This window comes from Balaenoptera musculus, chromosome 8 (assembly GCF_009873245.2).
Source record: "Balaenoptera musculus isolate JJ_BM4_2016_0621 chromosome 8, mBalMus1.pri.v3, whole genome shotgun sequence".
Taxonomy (NCBI): domain Eukaryota; kingdom Metazoa; phylum Chordata; class Mammalia; order Artiodactyla; family Balaenopteridae; genus Balaenoptera; species Balaenoptera musculus.
This window is the reverse complement of record NC_045792.1, coordinates 15152332-15172302: the sequence shown is the minus strand read 5'-3', so window position 1 is coordinate 15172302 and position 19971 is coordinate 15152332. Positions and strand designations below refer to the sequence as shown.

The 19971-nt window shown below is 56.6% G+C and overlaps 1 protein-coding gene across 4 annotated transcripts in view; it reads left to right on the top strand.

The window, feature by feature from the left end:
- The window catches only part of CEP164 (centrosomal protein 164), a 72782-nt gene extending 53461 nt beyond the window's left edge, over positions 1-19321 (top strand). For 2 of the 4 annotated variants that reach the window (XM_036861850.1, XM_036861849.1), the window contains 20 exons: positions 2259-2471; positions 3856-3942; positions 6592-6723; positions 6815-7031; positions 7906-7983; positions 8195-8326; positions 8688-8810; positions 10324-10467; positions 10907-10990; positions 11111-11179; positions 11502-11677; positions 12015-12141; positions 12485-12552; positions 13029-13236; positions 14247-14354; positions 15029-15143; positions 15620-15964; positions 16747-16813; positions 17593-17715; positions 17871-17967. In XM_036861850.1, the coding sequence (XP_036717745.1) occupies positions 2259-2471; positions 3856-3942; positions 6592-6723; positions 6815-7031; positions 7906-7983; positions 8195-8326; positions 8688-8810; positions 10324-10467; positions 10907-10990; positions 11111-11179; positions 11502-11677; positions 12015-12141; positions 12485-12552; positions 13029-13236; positions 14247-14354; positions 15029-15143; positions 15620-15964; positions 16747-16813; positions 17593-17715; positions 17871-17967 (2713 nt within the window). Of the gene's footprint in view, positions 1-2258; positions 2472-3855; positions 3943-6591; positions 6724-6814; positions 7032-7905; positions 7984-8194; positions 8327-8687; positions 8811-10323; positions 10468-10906; positions 10991-11110; positions 11180-11501; positions 11678-12014; positions 12142-12484; positions 12553-13028; positions 13237-14246; positions 14355-15028; positions 15144-15619; positions 15965-16746; positions 16814-17592; positions 17716-17870 lie in introns of all 4 variants that reach the window. The other 2 variants (XM_036861848.1, XM_036861851.1) reach the window with 2 other exon arrangements.
- The last annotated feature ends 650 nt before the right edge of the window (positions 19322-19971 follow it).

The following is a 19971-nucleotide window of genomic DNA, read 5'->3' as shown; positions in this document are numbered from 1 at the left end:
AACAAGGATACCCTTCCGTTTGTCATCCCAGCGTCTTCCATGAGGTGTGTATAGAGAGAGGGTAAACGAACTAAGGCAACTGGGTTGCAAGTGAGCGGAGACAGGATCCCTGAGAGTGATCTGAGTTTTAGTGGTACCCTGGCCATTTCAGGGCCATGGGTATCATATCCTCCTCCCTCCCTGCCCGCCTTCCCTCCTTGCTTTCCCTCACGTGGCTCGGAGTAACTTGGTGGCCAGTCTGAAAGGACGATGCTCTTCCTGAGCCTCCTCTTGGCCACCAACTGTTGCAAACTGGGTCTCACTGATGCTGATACCTGAGGAGTGGCCTAGAAATCGGACCTGCCTCTTCCTCTGGCATCTCCAACTGCCCAGTTATCTCACAGATCTTTCAGGCTCACTGTTTGACCGCCTTGGACCTAAGCTGGGAGTTTGGGATACTCGATCTTTAAAACAGGGGCACGGAGAAGAGGCCCACTGAAAAGCAGCCCCATTTGCCTGTGTGCCAGGCGTGCAGGCAGGCTCAGTAGTGCGTGCAGCCCGGGCACACACTGGCACGCCGGCTGATGCCCCATCTCTCCGCAGCCTCTGTCCCCAGGGCTCCACATAGCTACGTAGCCCACAGGGGAGAGAGACATTGAAAGGTACCATCTCAGGGAAAAAAGATGTTTTCAGCTCCGGTTGGAAATGAGTTGGAGGGTTGGTGAGACTGAGAGCTGCGGGGGGAGGCTCTTTCCGAGGGCGGGATTCTCAGAGGAGGTGGCGGCCACATCTTACATCTGCGTCAGTCGGGCTGGGACAGGGGACTGAGAGGAAGCTGGGAATTGGAAGTGGAGAGATGTGCTTGGGAGCAGAAGAGAACTGAAGGCAGAACTCAAGACTGTTTCTGGTCTGAGTCATGATTTTAGGAAAGATCTTAATGATATTTCAGAGATATCAGTAGCCTTTTGTGTCTTCCTTCTCTCTCTGGCCTCAAGGGGCTGAAATGGAATTCCAGAGCCCTTGTTTACTTCTGCTGTTCTAATCTGATCCTGCCCGCTGCCTTCTGTCTGCTGCAGTGTGGGAGCTGAGTGAGGGAGGGGGGTTTACATCCCCAGCGGTGGACGGGGGACTGGCTCCCCTCTTGGACTCTGGCCCCTCTTGTCCTTGATTTGGACCACGCCCATATGCTGTTGGGGTCCACTGGGCCACCGTGCCAGGCCTGCCGCAGCTGGAGCACCATGGGAGAAGATGGTGGTTGGGTGGCCAGACCGATTTCTGATGTAAGATTTAGGGACCTGGGAATGCCAGCATGTCCTGGCCTTTAGGAAAGCCACTCTGGGAGGCAAAACACTTTATCCCGCTTATGCTTTCGTTGCTTAAAATGTTCTTGGGGTTTCTCTTTGGGTATTTCCTTTAAGAACCAGAATACAAGCAACATAACAGCCTTCATTATAGACATCTCTTTAACCGATACCAGTGTTCCTTATCTTACCAGCCGCCTTATGCATCCAGGTTAGAATTTCTTTTGCACATTTCCAAACAGTGAATTCACTCTTAAGCGGATGAAGCTGTGGCATCATCGGGGAGATATGGAGACTGGCATTCTGGTTGTGCTCTTGCTGCTGTCTTTGGCTTAGGGAAGGGTCTCCTGCCCGGCTCCCTTGGCAGAGTGGGCAGGACGGTTTCCCATTCCTGGGCCTCCGTGGACTATTCTAGATCTCAGGGCTAGGAGCTCTAGCAGCGAGGAGACATGCTGCTGCTTCTCCCGCTGGCTCATACACACTGGCCTCTGTTCAGTTTGAGAGTCAGAGAGCAGCCTCTGGGGACTTCCCAAACCGCTGGCATGAGCCTCAAGTATCAGGGAGAGCCCTGGTAGGGAGTCGGAAACAGGGCCATGAGCCACTCTGGGGAGGAATCCATGAGGGCCGGAGCTCCGCTCTCTTCCTGCTGCCGCCAGCCCTTGAGCCACACAGCTTGGGTGTTCACTCAGGCCACAATCTACCAGATCCCCTGAGAGCCTCCTACCGGCCACCCTCATCCCCAGGCCCTCGGGGCCTTTGACAGCCCCCGTGGGGCTTGTCCTATAGAACAAATGCTGCCTGTGTCTTCGAGAGGGTAGCCTTGCCTCCCGTCCTTGGGTACCTGATTTGCACTTACGATTCCTGACCCTGGGCCCTCTGTTAGGGTTCCGTATGTGCTGTTCCGTATCTGTATAAATCCTAGTGCCGAAAGGTGGGTGGATAGTAAACCTAGTGAAATGCTGCTTCCACCCTTGGCAGGCGATCTACAGAGCCTGCGGCTCCCCCAGAGCAGCTCTCAGAGGCTGCACTGAAGACCACGGAAGAGGCGGTGGCCCAAGAACTCGAGCAAGAGCAGAGCTGGCTCCTGGAGTCCAAGCGAGAGAAGATGCAGCGGCTGCAGGAGAAGCTGTGGCAGGAGGAGGAGGAGGCGGAGACCCTGCAGCTTCACCGGCAGAAGGAGAAGGCGCTCAGGTCCCGCCCCGCCCCCAGCCCAGCCACCCCGGCTGTGCAGGGCCACCCTCCTCCCGCCCTGGCAGCCACGGGGATGCCCGGGGCCCCTCCAGGACTGCTCCTCAGTGGCCCGTGTGGAGCGGTGGGCTCCCTGGCCAGGGCTCGTGCCTTTCCTCTTTTTGGGGAGGACTTGGGAGGCGTGATCATAATGAGGGTAGCTAACATTTTTTGAGAGATTACACTGATCCACATGCTTTATGTCTATTAATTTGTTCGGTCCTCGGAACGGCCCTTATGAGGTGTCGTCATCAATTCTGTTTTGTAGCATCTATAATAGAGACGAAGAAACTGAGGCACAGAAAGGTTACGTAGCTTGTCCCAGGTATGGAGGCTCGTGAGCAGCAGAGCCCGGATTAAGCCAGGCACTTTGTCTCCGGAGAACAGCTGCATCGTCCTCTCTCTTGGGAGTCAGGGCCCTGTTGGAACCCAGTGAGATTGGGAGGGACCACGTGACATGGTGTGAGGTGCTCTCGGACCCAGAAGTTTCTATGTGGGTTCCTACTCTTTGAGTAGCTGTCTGCGAGGCCCTAGACAAATGCGACATGTAAGCCTGGGCTGGGCCTGCGTGTGTAGGATTGTGTGTATGTATGCTGGAGTTTTCTTTGTATAGGAAAAGGCAGCTCAGGGCTGGCATGATGGCTCCACAGCATCACCAGGTCCCTGGTCTCCTTTAATCTCTCTGCCATCTTAGTGCTGGGTTTTGCTCTCAGGGTCTCTTTACAGTCCGGTATAGCTGCTGGATCTCCAGCCATCGTGTCTGTGCTCCAGGCAGGAAGAATAGGGGCACCTTCTAGCTCATTCAGTCCCTTTGAAGGCACTTTCCTGGAAACTTTACCCAATAACTTCTGCTTATTCTTTAAAGGAGTTTTCCTGGAAACTTTACCCAATAATTTCCACTTATATCTGGCTGGCTACCCCTGGTTGCAAAGGGTAACTGGGAAATGTAGTCCTTCAGCTGGTCCTCTGTACCTGATAGAAAAAGATCAGTGTTCTCTTAGTAAAGAAAAATAGGAGAATGGATATTGAGAGGGTAATAAGCAATCTTTGTCACAGTTCCAGGATGGGAAAGGTGCTACAAAAAGATGTTAATATATTTCACTTACTTGGCAATTAAACTAAAGGCTAAATCTTCTCCTCTTGGACAGAACATCCAAAAGTGCTAGAGACTTGCTATTTTTCTATCATACATAGCAAAGACTTATAAAAGTATTTATGCTTAATTTAGAGAAACTAACAAAACCAACACCCAACTACCCAGAGGGTTGGGGACAGTCACTCTCATTAGCCCAACACAGGATCTACTGACCCTGCATCCATCCTTATGTCACCCCTCCTGGATCCCCAGCCAGAGTACATCCCAGAGAACGGATCTTCCCACAGCATCCTCCTCTTCCAGCCAACTGAAACTTGGGGCGGGGGCCCACCCAAACAGGTGCGACTCAGCTTACCTTGAGAGACAGTGCCTGGGAGGAAATCCCCGTGGTGTCTCCCTGCCCGCCTACCAGGCTCCTCTCTCTTCCTGGTCACCCTCGGCTGGGCTGACTGTGCCTTTTGTCCCTCCCCAAACCCCCCAACTGCAGAGGGGGCCTCCCAGAGACCTCTTAAGTCGTGGTGAAAACCAGCCTGCCAAAAGTATCCGACTCAGGGCCTGAAACACAGTAGTTGCTCAATAAATGGTGGCTCTTGATTGTAAATATTTTCAGTCGAAATCAGTACAGTGTCAGCGGTCTTGACTAAGTGGTTTCTCTGTGGGCAGTGCCTTGCCTGGCTGTCTTCAAAGTAGTTTATCACGAGAACCCTGTTTCTGTTTACATGTGAGCCTTTCTGAGGGGTGGGGCCTCCTCTCTGCTGGGAAGCTGCCACTTGGTAGAAATTTCTGGAAACCCCAGCTGACCTTGTAGCAGATATTTCTCGAATGAGAAAGCAGGCAGGAAGGCAGACAGGCTCACTCTTAGTTTCTTTAGTTACAAAACGAGGAGATTGAGTTTAGTTGTAAGATAAAGAGAGAGAGTTGTAAAATGCAGGACTTAACCTCTAAAGACCCTTCCAGCTCTGCCATTCTGCGGTGCTACGTGTAACATTTGGCCACAGGATGAAGAGAAAGGATTTCTGAGGAATCTAGAAGGAAGGATTTTTACTTCACTCAAATTTTCTGTCATCGTGGAAGAGAGCAGCAGAGGTGCTGATAACTTAAAATAGGAAATGAACCTAAATCTTTTCTGGCTTTGGAATTCACTCCAGAAGCTTTTCAAAGAAATTGTCTTCCGAATCATGCACAGCACACAGCCCCTGGTCACGTGGGGGCCGCAGGAGGGCTGTCTGCTTGGGATGAGATGGTTACTATCATTAGTCTGCGAGTATGATACCCCTCGTAGATAATCAAAGCTTGCTTATGGTTTAGGCCTGGGCGATACTGTTCAAATTCAACAAACATGCATTGAGTACCTACTTCGTATCTGTTACTGTGTTTGGCACTTAGGATAAAACAGGTTTTTTGTTTTTTTTTTAAAGAAATCCTAAGTTTTTAATTAATTAATTAATTAATTTATGGCTGTGTTGGGTCTTCGTTTCTGTGCGAGGGCTTTCTCTAGTTGCGGCGAGTGGGGGCCACTCTTCATCGCAGTGCGCGGGCCTCTCACTATGGCGGCCTCTCTTGTTGCGGAGCACAGGCTCCGGATGCGCAGGCTCAGTAGTTGTGGCTCATGGGCCTAGTTGCTCTGCGGCATGTGGGATCTTCCCAGACCAGGGCTCGAACCCGTGTCCCCTGCATTGGCAGGCAGATTCTCAACCACTGCGCCACTAGGGAAGCCCTAAAACAGGTTTTAAGACAAGACTCTTTCTCTGGAGAAGCTCCCAGACTTGTAAGGAAAACACACGTACAAAAGATTAATTAATTATGGTGCAGCGTGATGCGTGGCACGGAGCGGCATGGATAAGAAAGGTCATCATATAAAGTGTGTTGGGAGCAGAAAGGTAATTGATGAACTTGGAAAGACTTCTCTGAGAGGAGGAAGCTGGGTGTTGAACAAGGAACACAGGTTCGTCAGGTAGGAAAGGGGATTCTAGGCGGGGGAACCAGCATGAACAAAGGCCAAGAGGCAGGGACGAGTGTAGTGGGGTTTAGAGGGGGTGGCTCATCTGCCGTGGCCAGAGCTGGGCTGGAGTCAGACTGGATCCCACCTTGAGTGAACGCCACCGAGGTGAACCTGGAGGCCGAGGGGAGCCTTTGGCAGAAATGCTGTGCTGGGATCAAGGAGCCTATAATCTGCTTCCGGCGGCAAAGAGCAGGTGGTTCATAGCCCCTCTAACCCGGGGAGGTATTAGAGGGAGGCAGCAGGACCCAGAGGCTGAGGTTAGACTCGTCTTTAAGACTTAGGAAGCTTTGGACTTCCCTGGTGGTGCAGTGGTTAAGAATCCGCCTGCCAATGCAGGGGACACAGGTTTGAGCCCTGGTCCGGGAAGACCCCACATGCTGCGGAGCAACTAAGCCCGTGCGCCACAACTACTGAAGCCCGCACACCTAAAGCCCGTGCTCCGCAACAAGAGAAGCCACCCCAATGAGAAGTCCACGTGCAGCAATGAAAAAACCCAATACAGCCAAAAATAAATAATAAATTAAAAAAAAAAAAAAAAGACTTCCCTGGTGGCGCAGCGGTTGGGAATCTGCCTGCCAACGCAGGGGACATGGGTTCGAGCCCTGGTCTGGGAAGATCCCACATGCCGTGGAGCAACTAAGCCCGTGCACCACAACTACTGAGCCCACGTGTCACAACTACTGAAGCCTGTATGTCTAGAGCCCATGCTCTGCGACAAGAGAAGCCACCGCAATAAGAAGCCCACGCACCGCAACGAAAAGTAGCCCCTGCTCGCCGCAACTAGAGAAAGCCCGTGCTCAGCAACAAAGACCCAAGGCAGCCAAAAATAAATGATGAATTAAAAAAAAAAAAATTAGAAAAAAAAAAGACTTAGGAAGCTTCACAGGCAGGCTATGGGCTTTTGGATGCCGAGAGCCAGGGGTTATGCCTAAAAGAGGGAAGGCCTTGTGGTCCCGCCAACAAACTTGCCTTTCCTTTGCTTACAGTTCCCTGAAGGAGCAGCTGCAGAGAGCCACCGAGGAGGAGGAGAGCCTGGTGAGAGAGCAGGAAGGCCAGAGGCTGTCCCGGCTCTGCGCCCAGGTGCAGTGCAGTGTGGAAGTGGATGAGGACCAGATCAGGTGAGTGCGGGCTGTGGGCTGCCCGGCCCCCTGGAGGTCCACCCCCCCTCCCCCAGTGCCCAGGCCCATCCCCACCCGCTTGTCTGCCCAGGGCCGAGCACGAGGCTTCCCTGCAGAGGCTGCGAGAAGAGCTGGAGTCTCTACAGAAGGCTGAGAGGGCCAGCTTGGAAGAGAGAAGCAGGCAGACGCTGGAGCGTCTCAGGGAAGACATGGAGGCTTCGGAGAAGAGAGAGCAGGCCGCCCTGAACACGGAGAAGGAGAGGGCCTTGCAGCAGCTGAGGGAGCAGCTGGAAGGGGAGAGGAAAGATGTGAGCGGCCCCCCTCCCCGCCCCGATGTGATCCTGGGCTGCCTGGGGAGGGACTGAGCACTGAGGAAGAGGAAGCGCCAGCCTTGGGGCGCAGGGTGGGGAGCCAGGTGGAGAGCGGGTGTCTGCGTGGATGGGCAACGAGATGTTGGGCCGGCTGTCTGGGCCCGTGTGGACCCGGCCTGTGGATATGGGAAGATTTCATGACTGAAAGAACTTAAACCAGACCAGAGCTCTTGAGACCAAGGGGCCCTGTCCTTGTCCTTGTCCCTGAGGGGCAGCTGTGAGGACCTCGCGTTTCTCTCCTTTCCTCCCCTGCCTCGGAGTGAGAGGCTAGCCCCCTCAGAGGAAGTTTTTCTCCTTTGTCCTTACTCCCTGTCCCTCCAGTCCGGTGGGTCTGTCTCTAGGTAAGAGGCTGAAGTAGGTGATAGGCCACGTGGAACTTTTGTTTTCTTTTGGTGATGGGTGGAGTTTCAGCTCTCAGGCCCGGGGAGCCTGCAGCGAGGCATGGGGGTGTGGGGACGTCATTGTACTGCACGCGCTCTGGGAGGTGGTGCTGAGACGTGCAGGCCTCCCTGCCTGGCCCTTATTCACAGGCAGGAGCGTTGCCTGTGTACCGGTGGCCTAGAGGCAGGGGAATGGAAGCCGTGACCGAGCCTTACTGAAAGGCCCCTCCACTCTGGCCTTCACGTCCCTGTTCGTTTGCAAGGTGCAGACTTGAGGGACAGTTATTTCGGAGGAACAAAGACGTGCCTGCGGTTCCCCTTGACTGCTTAGCTCGAGAGGCACTGGGGGTGGTCTTCTGGCTCTCCCTCGTCTCAGGTCAGAGCCCGGCCAGCCTGCCCTGCGTCCTCACAGGCCCTCTGTTCTGCCCCAGGCGGTGGCAGCGCTGGAGAGGGAGCACAGAGAGGAGCTGGAGCGGCTCTCTTCCTCGCTGGAGGCCAAGCACAGGGAGGTGAGGGGCGGCGGCCTGCGGGGCAGACCCTGGGCATCCTGGGGTGTGAGCCGCGGGACCCCTTCACCTGCACCCCGTCCCCTAGGGAGGGAGTCTCCCTCTCCTGCAGCCCCTGGGGGGATGGGTGCTGGGTCCCTGGGAAGCGAGCCCCCCGCGGCCACTCTGCAGTGCTCTGTGCGGGTCATGCTCCCCTGTGCGGGTGCCTCCCCAGGTGGTCTCCAGCCTCCAGAAGAAGATGGAGGAAGCACAACAGAAAGAGGAGGCCCAGCTGCAGGAGAGCCTTGGGCGGGCGGAGCAGAGAGCTCATCAGAAAGTGTACCAGGCTCTCGAGTATGAGCAAGAGGTGAGTGCTGGTCTGCCCCTTCGACTCTGTGTACCCGTCGCGGACACTCTGGCAGTCGGCCGAGCCACCCTGGCCCAGGGGTCCTCTGCTTTGCTTTGGACAGCTCAGCTGGGGTCGGGACTTCAGGGTCCGTTTTTATGCCTTAGTTCCCTGGAGGCCAAGTGCTTCTCCACCCCCGTGCCCTATATGTGAGGACGAGGGCGTGCTGGGTGTGGCCGTGTGTATGTCACCTGACGTGTGCATGTGGGGACGTTGGGGAGGTTGTGTCACGTGTGTGTATGAGTCCCTCCAAGTGCTTCGGTCCCCGGGTGCTGCAACAGCCTCAGTCCTGCATGTCGTGTCCCTGCCGCCTGCCCTGCAGCTCAGTGGCCTCCTGAGAGAGAAGCGCCAGGAGGTGGAGAGGGAACACGAGAGGAAGATGGACAAGATGAAGGCGGAGCATCAGCAGCTGGTGGCTGAGGCCCGGGAGCAGTATGCCGCCGAGGTGACTGCGCCACGTTCCCTGGTGCGCATGTGTGCGTGCACGTGCGCACACACGCGCGTGCGCACACACACGCACATGTGCACACACACGCACGCACACCCCCCGGGGTCACACACACCGGGGTCTCACACACACACCCCGGGGTCACACACACACACATGCACGCGCACACACACACACCCCGGGGTCACACACACACACACTGGGGTCTCACACACACACACACACACACCCTGGGGTCACACACACACACACTGGGGTCTCACACACACACACACACACACACACCGGGGTCACACACACACACCAGGGTCTCACACACACACACACACACACACACACACACACACCGGGGTCTCACACACACACACACACACCCCGGGGTCACACACACACACACACACACACACACACACACACACGGCTCATTTCCCGGCTGGCCGGAGGGCCTGGGAAGGGGACCACCTGTGGTCAGGGGTGGTGGGAGGCTTTCTTTCCTGGCACCCTGCAATGGTGAGATCATGTTTTGCGTTTTTACTAAAGCATTAGGTGAGGAGTGATTCCTCCCCATCATCAGGCTGCACTTTGCTCTCATATTGATAACAGCCGACGTGTACTGAGCTTGTACGACGTGCCGGGCACTGTCCTAAGCTCTTTAGGTATATTACCTCATTTAGTCCTCACGACACCCTTAGGGGGTTCATACTCTCATTATCTCCATTTTAAAAAGAGGAAACTGAGACCTGGGGAGTGTAAGCAACTCTCCCAAGCCCACCCTGGCTAGTTAAGTAGAGGAGCTAGGATTCAAGCCAGACGGTCTGACTCCAAAGTCTTCAATTTTAACCACCCAACACCGTGCCACCAGGGTTAATAGAAATTCCAGGACACCAGGAAATAGACTGGCAAGAGCCAACCAATATTTAGATATTATCTGCCCAACTTCAGCCTTCGGTGGGAACGTTCAGTGACTTAAGTGGACCCATGCCGGCTTGCTCATGTTGGGGGTGGACGAGGGGGAGGGCTGGTGGCTGACTTTAGCCCAGAGCCAGGCCTTTACCCGGGGTTTCTAGGCTATTCCTCCAGTAACTGGGACCGGTATCCCAGACTCTTTGCACCAGGGCAGAAATAGCGGCCCGTCGTGGTGAAATGTAGTTGACTCCCTTCCCAAACCAGTTCTGCCCTTGCTGAGGAAGAGGGAGAATTTAGTAACGGTCTCTCTTCCCTTAAGGAAGGAAGGCTGGACGTGCAGGGGTGCTGGGAGAGGCCGGCTTGCACCCAGGGATTTCTCAGCACGTCTGACCAGCGTTGTTTCAGCAGCAGAGAGCCGGGGTGCAGGCTTTCTGGGGGCGGGACCTCGCCATCCTCAGCGCTCTCCTGCTCTTCTCCAAGAGCCGGCCTTAGAGGCCTGTTGGGGTCCTTGATGGCACTGACCCAAGGCTGCAGGGTGGGCTGTGGTTTTAGGGGTGGGAGGGGCGGCTGTGGTTTCCCACCGGCGGCCCCACCGTCCGTGCAGGAGAGGAAGCAGCGGGCCGAACTCCTGGGGCACCTGACGGGAGAGCTGGAGCGCCTGCGCAGGGCCCACGAGCGGGAGTTGGAGACGGTGAGGCAGGAGCGGGCCCGGCAGCTCGAGGACCAGCAGCGGTGGCTCCGGGAGCAGGTGGGGGCCCCGGACTGACGGTCGCTTGGGGCCCGCCCTGCCCGACCCTTCCACCCCGGGCAGAAAAGTGCTGGGGGCCGGCACTGCAGCAGCAGCAGACGGAGCCTGACAGCTTCAGGGGTGGGGGTCTCTCGCTGGCCATGCGCAAGCTGGGGCATCCTTGCGCTTTTGTTTTCTGGGCCAGGGAGCATCCCCAGGACTAGAGGCGGAGGTCAGCAGCCCCAGGGCCTCGGGGTTGGCGCCTTTGCCTCTCCTCGCCCCCGCTGAAATAGACGAGAGGTGGTGCGCTGCTGGGAGGTCATGGGGGCAAGTGGGGGAAGCCAGCCCAGCTTGGAGCAGGTGGTATGGGGTGGTAGGTCACAAACCCCTCCTGCTGCTCAGCGCGTGCCTGTGCTCTTGCTACGCGCACGTCTTTCTCTCCACCTACACTTCTGTGCAGGAAAGGAAACTCCAAGATTTAGAGGTGGAGCTTGACACCAGAACCAAGGATGTCAAGGCCAGATTGGCTCAGCTGGATGTCCAGGTGCGGGAGCGGGGGCGGAGGACAGGCTCTCGGGGACCCTGGACCTTGGAGTCAGCTTCCCCAGGAGAGGACCCGGGGCCCGGAGATGGCCAGATGGCCGGTCCTTTCCTTCGCCCGCAGGAGGAGGCCGCCCGGAAGGAGAAGCAGCAGCTCCTCGATGTGCAGAGGCAGTTTGTGCTGGAGAGCGAGGTTTGTCGGCCTCTCCTGTCCTCCCTCCTCTATCTCCCCTTCCCCCACCCCTTTGTTCACCTGATCTGTCCACGGAATTGGGTTCCAGACTATGTTGGCTGCTATCGCACCAATAGCCCCAGTGTGTGGGACCAGCTCAGGAGCCGCCGGGGGTGGGGCTGGTGGGGGACACTGACGCCGAAGGCAGACACAGGCCTTCAGGGTGCCTGGTGCCATCCTCTCCCTATTGCTCTTCCCTGGTGTCTGGTGCTGCTCGCTCCCTGCCTTCCCCGCCCCCCCCCCCAACGTCTCTGGGTGTGTCTCTCTTTCCTGCTGCCCCCAGGAAGCCGCAGCCACCCATCAGCACCTGGAGGAGGCAAAGAAGGAGCACAGCCACCTGTTGGAGTCAAACCGGCAGCTCCGAAGAATTCTCGAGGAGCTCCAGGCCCGCAAGTTGGAGCTGGAGTCCCAGGTGGATTTGCTGCAGACCCAGAGTCAGAGGCTGCAGAAGCATGTCAGGTGGTCTGTACCCCTGCATTTAGCCACCCCTACTGCCTCTCGCCTGCCCTCTGACCTCTGCTGCTCATGGGCCCTGTCTACTCACGGCCCAGTTAACAGGCAGAGGTGGAGCCAGGTGGAGGGGCTGCGTTTTGTAGGGAGTCGGGGCTGTGAGTAGCCGGGGGTCCCTGGTTCTACTGTTCACGCCCCAGCTCTGCCTCCAGGGTCTTTGACAGGAGTGAAGGGATGGAGATGGTTCTCCCCCCTTCCCCCCAGGAGCCCTGACAGTGTGCTGCCTGGCCTGCTTCATCATGTGACCCTGCCTCCCCCCCCCGCCCCCCCTCGTCTCCCACCACAGTGACCTGGAGGCCAAAGCTCAGAGGAAGCAGGACTTGTTGAAAGAGCTGGCGGTAGAGGAGAGTAATGCTTCCCCACGTTTTGAGCCCGATCTCCACATTGAGGACCTGAGGAAATCCCTTGGGACGGTGAGCTTTTCTGTGCCTTGGAAGGGTCAGGGTGGCTGGGCTAGGGCAAGGCTCCAGGCACCAGGAGGGGGTGGGCCTCCAAGAGAGCACCGGGAGGGGGTGGGGCACCGGGGCGTGGGGCTCCTGGAGGGGTCCTGGCTCTGTTCTGCATAGAACCTTAGCCTCCTGTTCTTATCATTCCTAGTCCCCTTCTCCATCAGTCAGATTATGTCTGTAAGTGAATAGTCCAGCGGCTGGCAGAACCATTTCTGCGTCTGGGCCACTAGGAGGGACTTCGGGGTCCTTTGAGCCTGTAGTGTATCTGATGTTACATTCAATGGGCCTTTTCTACTGTGTGTCCTAGAACCAGACTAAAGAGGTATCCTTTTCCCTCTCCCAGAGCAAGGAGGAGACCGACTTGTCCTTGGACAGGTGAGTTCCAATAACCTGTCTTATTCTGCGTTGAGGATGCCAGGAAGGGGAAGTGAGTGCCTGCGTCACAGAGCCGGGGTGGACTGAAACGTGATAGCGGTCTCCAGGGGGGCTCGGTTCAGGGAAGGGCACCTGGGTGCCTGAGGAATCGTCTCTGACAAGCCAAGAAGGTGCCCACGGTGATCCCTGGCATCTGCTGACCTCTGCTTGTGGGTCAGGCTGATGGGAGTGTCTGGCCATCTCTGGAGGCCTCAGGCACGCTCCCTTTCAGAGTCAGGGTGGGAGGACTCAGCGCAGCACGTGCCCCGCACACTGTGGGTATTTAGTGGCGACGTCCCCGCACTCTGCCCGGCCCCAGCACCGCAGTCTGTGCTCAGGATGGGCATCTGCTGGGGAAGTGGTTGTGACCCACAGCAGGGGTTCTCAGAGAGTGTGTTTCCCCCTCCAACCCCCCACCCTGGCCTGTCCCCCCGCAGCGCCCGGCACTACCTCTCTGCCGAGGGGGTAGCTCTCCGCAGCGCCAAGGAGTTCCTGGTCCGGCAGACGCGCTCCATGCGGAGGCGGCAGACGGCTCTGAAGGCCGCCCAGCAGCACTGGCGCCACGAGCTGGCCAGCGCTCAGGAGGCGGCCAAAGACCCGCCAGGCACCAAGGCCCTGGAGGACATGTGCAAGGACCTGGAGGAGGTCAGGAGCCCGGGGGAGGGCCTGCCAGACGTGTGGGGGAGGCCTAGGGCAGCCGGTGGCACTCCCTTTGGGCTCGCCCTCAGTTGATCATTCTGGTGACTCCACGAGAGTGGTCACATGGGCTTTGGGGTCACTGGACAAGTCTAGGGAGACCAGACAGGAGATACAGGATACGATCTCCACGAGGATGGAAGCTTCCTTACATTTACGTGCCAGGGCAGTGTGTGGAATGCTTTCTCTAATAGGAAGTCATTTGGGCCTCACAATATCCATAGATGATGTGCAAGGTAGTAGTGGTATTCCCATTTTCTAGGGGAAGAGGAGAGAAGTTCCACAGTGCTTGGCCATTCCATCACACTCAAGACTTCACTCATAAGTGAAAATCTTTTGAGCACACTCGGCATAAGCTTGAGTTACTTCTCTGTTTTCCTTCTCTGAGACCTTAATTTGCAATGAAAAGGCAGAGACTTCTTGGTTATTATCAGTGGGATCACAGCTCTCTCTGCCATTCGAGGGTCTTGGCAGACGATCATACCTGGTCCCTTAGAATTCTGATGGTGCTCAGAGCTGGTGAGTGAGCTGTGGCCCCTAAGCCTGGCTGGGGGGCAGCAGAGGGCAAGAGGCTGGTCCCTATAGAGGGGCAGCCTTCCCAGTGACATCTACATGCTACCCCTAGGCCCTGTCATTGCTCTGCTGAATCCTTCCCGATGCTGCTGCTGATAGTATTGGTAGTTGGAGCAGTGATAATAATAACCATTTGGTTAACAGTAACCATTTGAGAATTTATTAGGAGTGGGCATAGTGGAGGGCACATAGCATACTCTCTTCTTTTCTCACGACCTTATGAGAAGTAGTATTTCTGTTTTTTAGATGAATATCCAGACTGAGAGTTCAGTGATTTGTTCAAGATCACCCAGATCAGCCAGCCTACAAACGGCAGAGCTGGGCCTCCGGCATCTGCCTGTGTGGTTAGTCACCATCTTTCTCCTCCCCTTTCTTCCTGGCTCTAGGAGACCAGGCACCTGGATGAGATGAAGTCAGCCATGCGGAAAGGCCACGACCTGCTGAAGAAAAAGGAGGAGAAGCTGCATCAGCTGGAGTCTTCTCTCTGGGACGAGGTGCAGCCCAATTGCTGCCATGGCCTCCCTCCTCTATTCCTGGGATTCAGTTGGGTTCTTTGGTCCTGTGTCGGGACAGCTGGGCTGCTAGGGCCCAGGATTGGCAGTAGGCTTAGGGCTTCTGGGCTGGTGAAAACGGCAGTGGCTTCAGCTTTGAATTTGTTGAACACATCTGGGGCTTTGGATGTCTGTGCTGAGTGGTCCTGAGCAGACCCGGAGCCTCTTCCTGAAGGTTCTTGGGAGAGGACTGGCCCCTGTCCTGGTGCCCGAGGAGAGGTTTGCCCCAGGTGTCAGGAATAGAGGCTCCTAGAAGGTTTCCCTACCTTCCCTGGGGCCTTGTAGCCTGTCCCCCAGATGCCAGAGGTGTAGGTACAACAGGAGGGGAGCTTAGGTGGAGAGACACCATGGGCAGTGTTTACTGGGGGGAAGGGTTGGGGTCTGCCTGGTCCTGGTGGCCCTACTGGGGGGAAGGGTTGGGGTCTGCCTGGTCCTGGTGGCCCTACTGCCCTATCTTCGGTGGCTGAGTTCTCGTAGCCTCGCCTGTAAGGCAGCCTATATGACGTGCCTCTCCTAGAACTTTGGGCCCAGAGAGCCTACCCACCAAGTCCTCAGGTGTCACGAGGGCAGTGGGCAGAAAGCACAGGGCAAGTCCTTACTGCCGCTTCACCCACCAGGCTTCAGATGAAGACACTCTGAGAGGACCCCCCACCAAGAAGGTGGTGACCTTTGACCTCAGCGACCTGGAAGACGGGAGCAGTGACAGTTCCGAATCCTGCCCCCTGCCTCACAGTGAGTGGGGTATCCATGGGGAACGGAGGTGCAGCCCCTCCCTGCGTGGCGGGCCTCCGGGGGCCGGCGTCTGGAGCAGGTGCTCAGCAGACGCTTGGGCAGCAGTGAGCCCTCTGGGCTTCCCAGCGCACAGGGCCCAGAGGCTCAGGGGAAGCCTTCTGAGCGTGCAGGGTCCTCACAGTGAGACAGGGGTCCCTCTTAGCCTGTCCCTCCTGGTGCCGCCCCCCGCCCCCCTCGGGAAGGCTCTTCTCCCTCTGCAGCTGTGGCCTACAAAGGGGTGGCGGGCCTCGCCCTGGGGATGCTCTTTCTCTCGGCCAGCTTCCTGTCTGGAACACAGAAGCCCTGGGGCTTTTGTTGGGAGGAACGGGGAAGGGGTGGGGATGTGGGCCGGTAGGATGCACAGTGCCAGCTTGGCCTGGGCCATTCCAGGGCCCCGAGCCCGAGTCCTGCCCCACCCTCTGCCTCTTCCCTTTCAGTCGGCCCGACCCCGAGGCCCACTTTCCCCAACAAGATCCACTACCTGAGCAGCTCCCTGCAGCGGATCAGCAGCCAGCTCAACGGTGTCCTCAGCGTGCTGGGCAGCCTCGACACCCAGCCTCCGCCGCTTTTCACCTCCACGCCCGCACCGCTCCCCGCCCAGGCCTCCAGGAGCACCCCCGCTCCCTCCTACCCCTCCCTGGCCCGGGTCTCAGCCTCATCCCCGGCTCCACCCACGTCCACCCAGTGGGCCTGGGACCCAGAGCTGGGCCCCCGGCTCTCCTCCTCCGTGGCTCAGACCGTGGACGACTTCCTGGTGGAGAAGTGGCGCAAGTATTTTCCAAGTAAGCCTCCCTCTAGGCCATGCGTGGTTCTGGGCTCAGCCTCTCTGCCTTCCTCCTCTGCCTACGCCTCACCCCCAACTTTGGCATGGCCCATTGACTCCATGGCAGGTGCCTGAGAGGACCTTGCTGCTCGCCCTGTGGCTGGAGGCCCTATGTGTCTTGCCGGTTTACCGGATGGGGCCTTTACGATGGATTCTAGAGCTCAGCTGAACCTAGGAGGTCACTGTTGTCAGTGTCATGATCGCTGCCATCTTGTGTGTTATATATATTATGGGCTAGGCATTTTATATATGGTTTTTCATTTAGTCCTTATATTAACCCTCTGAGGTTATAATATTTATTCCCATTTTACAGATGGGGAAACTGAGACTCAGAGGTTAGGTATTGATGATAATATGCTCCAGGGTGTCCAGGGAGTGAGCAACAGACTGGGTTTTGACCCCATGTCTCTGTGACTCGAGGGTTCATGACCACTTTGCTGTCTGTGGCCTCCCCTGGTCTCATAGCCCTGCTAAGGAATGTGAAAAGCCATAAAAACAGTTATTTGAAGGAAAAAGTTCGTCTCCTTATCCCGACCCAAATTGAAAATAATTTCAGTTTTAGAAATAAAATAAATAGGACCATTCCTGGCCATCCTCTGTCTCTCACCTCCAACCACAGAAGCTTTTCCTGTTTTTGTTTGTTTGGGGGCAGTGCCTTTGCAGTTTCTCGGGGAAGGCAGGAGGGGGCTGGCTCAGGTGAACCGCTGCCCATTTCTGAATGCTTTCCTCCCACTTTTCCAGCTGGCATCCCGTTCCTCAGCAGTGGCCCTGCCCCCCTGGAAAACAGGCTGGGGTATGTGTCTGCCAGGTAAGCCTCCCTGTGGGCTCCGGGTGGAGCCACACCGTTCAGCCGCTCGCTGCAGCTCCCTGCGCAGGTGGGACCTGTGAGGGGACCAGAACTCCCTGTCACATCACCCAGAGCGGTTAGGCAGGTCCCCAGGCCACGAAGCTGCCTGGCTGTGCGGTGCAGCTCCACAGCCAGAGAAAAGTCCCAACCAATGAGGTCCCAGTGGGGCCCGGCGGGCCTTACCTGATCCAGCCGTGTGAGGAAGCTGCCCTGTGGCACCTTGGGGAGAAATGGGCCCCTGGTGGGACCCTGCCCCTTCCAGCCCTGGAGTGTGGCCTTCATCTCTTGCCCCTGAGCTCTGTCTGCATCGCACGGCTCCCTTCTTCCCCCAGGCCCGCTGAGCAACATCTGGAGTGAGAGGGGGCGCCCTGTGGGGGGAGACAGATGATGGGCAATTATTGAAACCTGTTATTAGTTTTCCATTCATCTTATTCCTTACCGAATGTAGCCCCTGATGTACCCCTGCAGGCCCCCAACCATAAGTACAAGCCCTCTCACCCTTTGGCCAACTTGGGAGCTGCTGCTGGGAAGGTATTTGAGTCGATAGAGAGGGAAGCTTTTGCAGATGAGATTGGCCGGGAACAGGCAGCTGTGGGAGCCTTGCCGTCAGGAGCATGCACCCTTTTGGAAACAGATGCTCCTCATCCCCGAGGGGCATTCTTGCCTTGCTCCAGAGACACTACCCACCCCCCACCCCCGCCAACCCTCTGGCACTCCTGCCTCCTCTGCCCTCCCCGCAGTGAGCAGCTCCGCCTCCTACAGCGTCCCCTCTCCCAAGTCCCCGAGGTGGGCAGTGCCAACTTCCAGGACATGATCGAGGCTCACCGCAAGTGGCTGGAACATTATAAGAATGACCCCAAGTCGTATCTTTTTAGCTGCTGTCCAAACCCTGATCCCTTCTTGCTGTAACTGCCAAGGCGTGTGGGCCCTGGGGGTGCCAGGAGGACCCCGTTTGGCCTGTGACCCTTCCCCAGGTGTGCTCAGCTGACTGCAGAGTTTTCCTTCACCTTGTGGCCAGACATCTCTTCTCCTCGATGCCCAAGCCAACGGCTGGTTCCGGCCTCCTGCAGCTGGGCCTGGATGAGAACAACAGACTGAAGGTGTATCGCTACTGAGGCCCTGAGCCGGGGGTGGGGGGACAGCCTGGCCTCTCCTGCGTCCAGACCAAGTGCCCGAGTTGCTGCCTGCACTTTACTCCCTCTGATAAAGCGTTCTCCCGTCCCTCTTTGCTGCTTGCCTCACTCAGAACCTAGAGGAACCACGGGGAACCGGCGGCGTTGGGGGGGTGGGGGAAAGGATGGTATGACCAGAAACAGTAAGCCGCCGCCCGAGACCGTGTAACAAACACATCTCGGGCTGCCCTGTGTGACTCCTGCGGACTGGCAACATTGACGTGGGGCAGCGGGGACAGGGGCACCTTCAGGAGAAGGTGGCACTGGAGGAGCTGCCTCCTTCAGAGGCCAGGGGACTCCTTTGGAGCGGAGTTGGTCTCTCGGACCTGCAGGGCCTGCTTGGAGCTCCCAGGGTCACGTGTGTGGTCCTTAATTCGCCAGAACAAAGCCCCCCTGGAGTGTCTGTACCCTGGGACCAGGCCCCGTCTCTCTAATACCTCAGCCGTGTAGAGATCAGACTTTTTAAAAAAAAATGTCCCCTTTCTTGAATGTTCTCTCTCTTTTGACTCTCTCAGTATTGGGCCCAGAGCTCTGCGGGAGGTGGCTGGAGGCTGGCCCCAGAAGTTTCGCTGCCTGTCTTCCCTCTGCTGGCCCTGGGGCTGTCCTCAGGAGCACTCCCTTCCCCTTCCCCAGAGCATCCCAGCTAGATTCTCAGGGCTCAAGTACCCAACTATCAGGAAGCCAACAAGCCATAGGAAAAGTCTGGGATGGCTCTGGTCCTCACCTTGGCTTTCTCTTCCCGGACCACCTTGGGTATACACAAGGGTTGTTTCCATCTGTCTTTTCCAGCTGTGCCACCGCCCACCCCATCCCCCTGCCGCCCCTCCTCAGAGCTTGGAGACTTGTTCTGAAGGAGGTGAGGGGCCTGGCCTTGGCAGGGAGGGATCAAGTGCCAGTGCGAGCTGCTGCCATTCTGGCACAGCATCCTGCAGCCCCACCTCCCATCAGTGGGCTCCTCGGGGGGACATGCAGGGGATGTTCAACATCTGCCCCATTGTTTAAATAAAATGCCCCATTTTTCTTGTCTTGAAAGCTGTGGGGTTGCCCTTGCATCTCCAATGCATAGAAACCAACTCTCCACCATCCTACCCTCGTTTCTCTGTCATGGGATAAGAAACTAAGCTCCAGTTGGCTTGTTTACCCCCAGACACTTTTTCGGCATCAGTCTACGACATAAAACATCCGTTTTGTTATTTGGTTCGTTCTACGTGCTTTGGGAATAGCTCATACGTTACAACCAACTCTGGTGACAATCCTGTGTTTTTTACATCAATTAAATCGCTGCAGGTCCAGTTGCTACAAGGCAGTTGTGTGAATATGTCTCCTTTTTGAAGGACTTTGCCTCCTGCTTAAAAATACAGGGAGGGAAATTAATATTCACAGAACACCTAGGTATTGGATCTACTCACACGACAAACCTGTGATGTAGATAGTTTTAGCTCCATTTCTATGGATGAGAAAACCAAGCCTCAGAGATCTTTAAGTGCCTGAGGTCCTGGAGGAAGCAGCTGAGTTCCCTATAAGCGCAGAGCCTCATACCCCATCGCTGTGCCCTGAGAGCTCCCGTCCCAGTGGGGAAGTGCCCCAGCCTCCCGACTCCACCTACCGGCCCCGAGACTCACTGTGCCATTTCCCAAAGGCCGCTGTCGTCGTTGTTTTCCCCATACAGACAAATGAACGGTAAGTCCCCTGAAGTCCTAGGCTGGCAAAGTTAGGTGAGTTTTTCCTGCTCCAGTGGTGTGAACAGCCTTCGTAGTCTTGGATTTGTAGCAACAAAATTGCTAGAAGAACCAACTGAGAATCAGGCCGTGTTTCATGGACTCGCAAAAGAAAACCGACTTAAAGACAAAACATACAAAGGAACCCAGCCCCCTCTGTGTCCCGGTGTCCGAGCCGCTCTGAGGACGGGAAGGAGGAAGGCGTGGAGAGAAGCCTGCGGGTGACTCT